Source organism: Vanessa cardui, chromosome 6, assembly GCF_905220365.1.
Source record: "Vanessa cardui chromosome 6, ilVanCard2.1, whole genome shotgun sequence".
Taxonomy (NCBI): domain Eukaryota; kingdom Metazoa; phylum Arthropoda; class Insecta; order Lepidoptera; family Nymphalidae; genus Vanessa; species Vanessa cardui.
Window position 1 is genome coordinate 10,697,069 of NC_061128.1, and position 7,925 is coordinate 10,704,993.

General features: G+C 32.9%; 1 protein-coding gene across 1 annotated transcript; it reads right to left on the reverse strand.

Annotated features, from left to right (window-relative positions):
• Positions 1-1,311: 1,311 nt before the first annotated feature.
• On the reverse strand, positions 1,312-7,704 carry LOC124530596 (elongation of very long chain fatty acids protein 7-like). The gene is made up of 5 exons (XM_047104827.1): positions 7,558-7,704; positions 5,728-5,918; positions 5,427-5,501; positions 4,740-5,036; positions 1,312-1,533 (listed from the first exon to the last, which is right to left on the reverse strand). The coding sequence occupies exons 1-5, from the start codon at positions 7,619-7,621 to the stop codon at positions 1,318-1,320; spliced, it is 843 nt and encodes a 280-aa protein (XP_046960783.1). The 5' UTR covers positions 7,622-7,704; the 3' UTR covers positions 1,312-1,317.
• Between the last annotated feature and the right edge of the window lie 221 nt (positions 7,705-7,925).

The window sequence follows — 7,925 nt, forward strand, 5'->3', positions numbered from 1 at the left end:
CATCGTCTAACAAATCAAATCAAAATAAACGTTATTTAGGAAGGCTTATACAAGCACTTTTGAATCGTCATTTTACAATTAAGTGAAGCTATCACCGGTTCGGAAAGTAGATTCTACCAAGAAGAATCGGCCAGAAATTCAGTAGTTACTCATTTTTTTTCAAACGGAATTTGGTTTAATTCTCATGTAACAATAATAAGTCTGAATATAATATTATGAAAGTTAGAGGAACTTATAATTTTTTCTTTGATAACACTTAAGTAACATAATAACATGTAACTTGATCCGTTACTTCATAAATATTGATCGAATGATTTACATGCACATGTTTTCAGTGATTAATATTAAAATATTCTTCATTCTAGTACACGACTATATCAGGCACTTGTCATTTGTCATATGAATTCTACTATTAGAGCTAGCGCGCACTGGTGATTTTTGTGACGGTGACTTTGAAGTGTTTGTCATTGTCACGTCACGTTTCCAAAGTGGAGTGCGCTCATTAATAGAGACAGTGACAAAACATTTTCGAAATCGAAATGTCATTTGCCACTATGGATTTAGAGACGGTGGTTCTCTGTGAACTCGTGAGACTCGGGAGAAAAAGAAAGCTAAGAGAATACTGGGTACTAATTTCTTCCCACGCCCTTCCCTTCATTTTAATTTTTACGTGAACATCTGAATACTCTTTCAATTTTTTATCATAGGCAGCTGGTCTCTTTTCCACTTCTTCTATTATATATATATTACATCGCTAGCTCTTCTGATAAGACAACCTACACGTCAGAAAACTCATTTGTAACTTCTTTTTTCAAATGGCATACGAAGTGTTCAGGTCAAACGAGCAGTCGGGTTCTCCTTATTATACAATAATTACTGTATCATACTTTTCATAATTACTCATGGATCCGCCAAATAAATAAAATTCAGGCTAACCAGTAATAACTTTCAAGGATTTACTTGGTGGTAGGGTTTTGTGCAAGCCCGTCTGGGTAGGTACCACCCACTCATCAGTTATTCTACCGCAAAACAACAGAACTCAGTATTGTTAAGTTCCGGTTTGAAGGGTGAGTGAGCCAGTGTAACTACAGGCACAAGGGACATAATATCTTAGTTCCTAAGTGGCGCTTTGACGATTTAAAGAATAGTTAATATTTCTTACAGCGTCATTGTCTATGGGTAATGGTGACCACTTACCATCAGGTGGCCCATATGATCGTCCGCCAACCTATACCATAATAAAAGATCATATTTAAAAACTAAAACGAACTACGTAAGAATGTGTCCATATAACAAACAATAGCTTTAATAATAATTTTATTTAATCTTGTCAATGTAGCAGCGATTTACGTCTGTCTTGATATTACACTTCGCGTCCTTCGAATTTAAATATGATTTAATGTAAAATTTACCGAATAAATAAATAAATAACGAAGCGTTTATGTATATCATTATCATTAATGTGTAAGATGGCGGACATCCGGGAAAGATGGCGCTAGCTGCTGACTGTAATAACATCAGCACGAACTGAATCTGGAAAAAAAGAATAAATTAAAATTAAGCTATTATTTAGTGATTTAAACAATAAAATAAAAACATTAAGAAATCCAAATGGTAAAACAAATCAAATAAAAATATTAATTTCAGAAACGTTACACTCTAGCTGATTTTCAAATGAAACACTACCACGAGTTCGGAAAAGCAAATTACCTGACTTGAAAAGAAACCGGTAAAAGAAACTCAGTGGACGTTTTATATAAATAAAAACGTTTAATAATTTAAAACTAAAAACTTTAACTATTAATCAAAATCAAAATCAAAATCAAAATAAACTTTATTCAAGTAGGCTTTTATAAGCACTTTTGAATCGTCATTTTACAATTAAGTGAAGCTACCACCGGTTCGGAAAGTAGATTCTACCGAGAAGAACCGGCAAGAAACTCAGTAGTTACTCTTTTTTAACATTTAAAAAATACAACGTCATGTTAATTAAATACAATTATTTCAATTAATGTATCCTGCTTGGAAGTCAACAGGTATTAACTCCACGCTTTTTTGTCATCTACAAAATCTTGTATCGAATAGTATGCTTTTTCTACCAATGTATTTTTAACAAACGATTTGAATTTACTAAACGGCAAAGTTAAAAATTTCTGCGGAATTTTATTATAGAAACGGATACCTTGCCCCAAGAAGGATCTATTGACTTTGCGGAGTCGGAAACTTGGCGTTATAAGTTTATCCTTACTTCTAGTGCATATACAATGATTATCACTGATTTTATCAAAGTGATCAATGTTACTGTGAATATACATGATATTGTTGTAAATATATTGCGACGCAACAGTAAGTATTCCTACTCTGTTAAAAACATCCCGAAGAGAGTCTCTAGCTCCAAGATTATAAATAAACCGAATTGCTCTCTTTTGTAAAATAAAGACAGATTCAATATCTGCAGCGTTACCCCAAAGTAATATGCCATATGACATAATACTGTGAAAATAACCAAAATAAACTAAACGAGCGGTATCAATATCAGTTAGTTGTCTAACTTTTCTAACCGCGTATGTTGCGGAGCTGAGTCTTCCTGTTAGGGATGATAAATGAGAAGTCCACTGAAGTCTGGAATCCAATTCTATTCCTAAAAACACAGTAGTATCAGCTACTTCAAGACGGTCACCATTTAAAGATATATTATAATTTTGCTTGCTAACATTAGGTAGGGTAAAAACTACACATTTTGTTTTTTGAGCATTCAAAACTAAATTATTTACTGTAAACCAATTGTGTATCTGTGATAATGCACCGTTCACATCGTCATAGTCATTTTTTTTCCTGTCAACCTTAAAAATCAGCGAAGTATCGTCAGCAAACAACACTATATCACAAATACCCTTAACATAGAAAGGAAGATCATTTATATATACTAGGAATAGAAAGGGACCCAAAATTGAACCTTGCGGAACTCCCATTTTTAACGTAGATCCAGAAGACTTTATTCCATTAATGAAAACTTGCTGGATTCTTTGACTTAAATATGAAGCGATGAGATCAAGAGCTTTACCTTTAACACCGTAATATTTGAGCTTATAAAGAAGCGTTTCGTGTTCTACACAATCGAATGCTTTAGATAAATCACAGAATACTCCAATAGCGTTCTGTGATTTCTCCCAAGCATCGTAAATATGTTTGAGAAGCGCAATTCCCGCATCAGTTGTCGAGCGACCTCTTCTAAAACCGAATTGCTCACCATGAAAAATAGCATTTGTACCGAAATGGACGAGAAGTTGATTTAAAATAATTTTTTCGAAAATTTTACTTAAGGATGGGAGTATTGAAATAGGCCTGTAATTACCGGGATCGCTTCTGTTTCCAGTTTTAAAAAGTGGTAAAACTTTACTACATTTTAACAAGTTAGGAAATGAACCCGTGTCCAAACTCTTGTTAAAAATTGCTGCTATATACGGAGCAATATCGTATATGATGTTATTAAAAAATTTTACCGAAATGCCCCATATGTCGTTAGTTTTTTTAATATTTATAGTTTTAAATACTTTTATGACATCTATTGTAGAAATCGTTTCAAATGAAAAATCAATAACGCATTTAGAAACACTATTATTTAATAACCTAGCTGCATTTGATGTAGATGATTTTAAATGAAATGTTATTTTATGGGGTACTTTATCAAAAAATGATTCAAATAAATTAGCAACCTCTAATTCAGAACTCGTGTATCTACTACCTGTGTTCAATTCTATTGGTATCATTTCCTTTTTGGGTTTTCCACTAACACTACTAATAACATCCCATGTGGCTTTAATTCTATTATCAGAATTCAGGATTTTTTTCTTTAAATATAAGGACTTAGCAGAAATGCATACTGTTTTAAAAATTTTGGAATATTTAATGACGTATTCTAAAAAGGCTACGCTTCGATTCCACCGCCTCATGTCATATAAGTCGTTCGTATGTTGAACACTATTTTCGAAAACATTGTTAAATATAATTATATAAATAAAAATATATATAAATGTATACATTGAATGAAAGCACCCCATTTCCTTTGCATTTTGAAGGCTTTGACTGACATTTAAAATATATAAATAGAGATCAGTGTTTCTCAGATTTAATGACAGTCAATACAAGTCTTCCTTGAGGATCTTTTCCGAAATTGTGTTTACTGTTGTCTTTATACATCACATTGACGTGCTAGTACCCTGCCTGCTTTGATATGCAAATTACAGCATTCCATTTGAAATAGAAGTCATAAACATTTTTTTTGAAGCAAGTTCACTATTTAATAATAAATTTCTTTAGTAACTTTAGGAACGAAGATATTACGTCTCTTGAGCCGGTAGTTATACTGGCTTAGTGCTTTTCAAACCAAAATAAAACAGTACCAATTATTGCTGCTTGGCGGTAGAATATTCGATGAGTGGATGGTACCTACCTTGGGCACAGAGCGCTACCATCAAAAACGGTGATTAAGATATTCAAGGATAACTGACAGACAAGCAAATAGGCAAGTTGAAGTTAAGCGTTCACCTTTGTTTATAGATATTGGTCTTATGTTATACTTTCAATGCTTTCGCCAACAAGAGAAATAACAAAAGATATAAATGGCCATAATATCATAGATACAGACCAGAGTGGTAACCTCTTACCCTAAGGTGGTTCTTAGCCCATCCGCCTTGGTAAAAAAAAAATTGAATAATAAATCAATATTTATCACTTACTAATTGCAAAGAGGTTATATATTTCTTCCACCACAACTTCTTCGCCAATTCAGGAAAAGTGGACAAGCCGTAGTATGTGTACATGATGACATGGACGTATGAATTCAGAGTGCCCAGGAATATAGTGCTATACGATGGCTCGTATTTGAGATTAAACCAAGTGCACCACATTATAGTGAGATGATGGTAGACATGGAGAAAGGTAACTTGGTTATCTTTCTTGCGTAGAACGAAGAATACTGTATCGAGGAGTTCAGTGACTTTTGCAAAGAAATAACTGTATGTATTTGAAGTGATCTGGAAAAAATAAATAAATAACAGATCAGTTAAAATAATGTAATATGTTACATAATCATTAATCACTCAAAATTATTATTATTAGGCCTTGATAAGATAGATAGAAGTCATCAACATTTTATGGATAGTTTTAATGTAATTTTATAATGCTATTATATTTGAGTGATTTCTTTCCTAAATATTGTCAATATAATACCGTATGTTTTTCGTTTTGTAATTCTGTGAATTTATGTTTGTAGGCATTTCGTTATAGTTCTATCAGATTTATTAAGATATTTTGTAATAGATAGATAGATTTTAATTTTAATCGGTATTCATTATATAATTCAAATTAACAATAATTCTTTCAACGTTCATTTCTAATTGGTTTATAAGGGTACCATTACTTACTATATAACGACTTTCTTGAGTTTCCATTAAACATGATTTTCCTATTAAACCATTTTGCCATATTAGTCTTGATCCCTGAAAATGTTATTAATATTCTATAAATTACTTAATAAATTTATTTTAAATAAGTCATCAGTTAAAATTATATAATCACACAATCGTGAGTTCTGTAGACATATACAACAATTTAATTAGGAAGATAAAGAACTTACAATTTTGTAAGTCAGAATGAATTAACAGAATATACAAATATGTATTTTAATTTAAAAAATGATTAAGTAATAAAACAAATTGTACTTACTTGATAGCATAAGTATAAAGCATACGCAACTTGTACGGCATTGTAAATAAGAAGAACATTACTTAAACCGAACGGGGGCCGGTTTTTCATGAACTTTGGACCAATTTTTATTACGAATAATAGATACGTAATAGTTATGATAATTAAAGGTATCGGCGTATTCATCAACATCCATTGACTGACGTAATTTACTGAAAACAATAAAGTATAATGTAAAAATTGTATATATTATGAATAACATTGAAAAGTGCAGCGAGTGCGTTCGATGGATCAGCTACCTCATTGGTGGTTACTCGAAAGGATCACAAATATAAGGGCAAATTAAAGATTGTTTCACGAGCATGGATGTGGATGGATATAGAGGTAGAGGATGACCTAGGAAACGATGGATGGATTGCGTAAAAGACGATATGGTTAGAAATAATGTTACTTGTGAGATGACGTCTGACAGATAAGTATACATGCTGTGCTGACCCCAAATAAAATAAGGGCAGGAGGATATATATATTAAAGATTGTTCCGCCTTTCTGAAACAAAGTCAAAACACAACCAATATTTTGTAACTTTGCTTCAATTCTTAACAATGTCTTCATATTGACCGATGATGTAAAAAAAAAAAATTTTATCATTTCTGAGACTAGAATTTCAAAATTAAATATATAAATAAGTTTTTCATATGCAAGCTTTAGACAATATACTCATCATATGTTCTACCTCAAAATATCAATACTTAATATTCTTGTATTTCGATTTCAAGGGTTAGTGAGCACGTGTAACTATAGGCACTAGGAACCTAACATCTTCGTTGCCAAGGTTAGGTTAGGTGAGACATAATTAATATTTCATAGTGCAGATATATAAATATAAATATGAGACAACATCACATACATTACTCTGACCCCAATGTAAGTAGCTAAAGCACTTGTGTTATGGAACATCAGAAGTAACGACGACACCACAAACACTTAGACCCAAGACAACATAGAAAACTAATAATAATCTACATCGACTCAGCCGGGAATCGAACCCAGGACCTCGGAGTGGCGTACCCATGAAAACCGGTGTACACACCACTCGACCACGGAGGTCGTCGATATATATTTGGCCAAGTGTGATGACTCGCCATTCGATAAACCATTTCCAAGACCGACTATCATCATTAAAGGTCAAATTTGATAAATATCGTGAGCGAAAGTAGTATTGGAATCTCATGTATATGGCTATATTTGTAGAAGGGAAATGAATGATAACCCGTCATGAAGCCGAAACGTGGACACTGGACAAGGCTGGTCCACCAGCTTCAAGTCGCTCAGCGTGCTATAGAAAGGGCTATGATCGGGGTTTCTCTGAGGGATCGCATCAGAAATTAGGTAATCCGTCAAAGAATCAAAGTCATCGACAAAGCCCACCGGATTAGTAAGCTGAAGTGACAGTGGGCTGCTCATATTTGTCGTAGAACTGACAACCGTTGGCGAAAACGTGTTCTAGAGTGGAGACCGCGTCTCGGCAAACGTAGTGTAAGACGTCCTCAGGAACGGTGGAGTTACGATATATGCTAGGCGGCAAGCAGGAGCTGAATACGATTAGCAGGAGGAAGACCACAGTGGCGTGCTCTTGGAGAGGCCTATGTCCAGCAGTAGACAAAAACGGGTTGATTACGTGATGATGTGAAATGAATGATGATCATATTAGACCTATCTTGTCGAGCATGTTGGATACATTGATAATACGGGTAGAACATGATGTTAATGTACACTAATAGGATATCGTTTAGAAGTATGAAAGGTAGTTATAAAATTTCCATTCCATCGAAAAATTGATATAACTTACGTTCACCGTTGTACTTCCACATATTTTCCATGGTAACATTGTCTAGTGTTAAATTTTCATCCATTTTTATATAGATTTATTTTAAAATTTTTACACGTGTGAAATTATTATTTATGTTTAAAATAAGTACTAAATGGTCGAACTGCTAATTGTTGAATGCTTTGTAATTGTTTCATTAATCAATCTACTTAATATTTATTTATAATGATTAATTAACAAACACGTGCATAATACATACATTGTTTATGTCGTTATGAATATTTGCCATTTATTGAAAATGATTATATTTTTAATACAACAATCTATTTTTACGTAAATTATTTATATATTGGAATTAATTGTATAAACAGGAATGACTTGGAAAATGT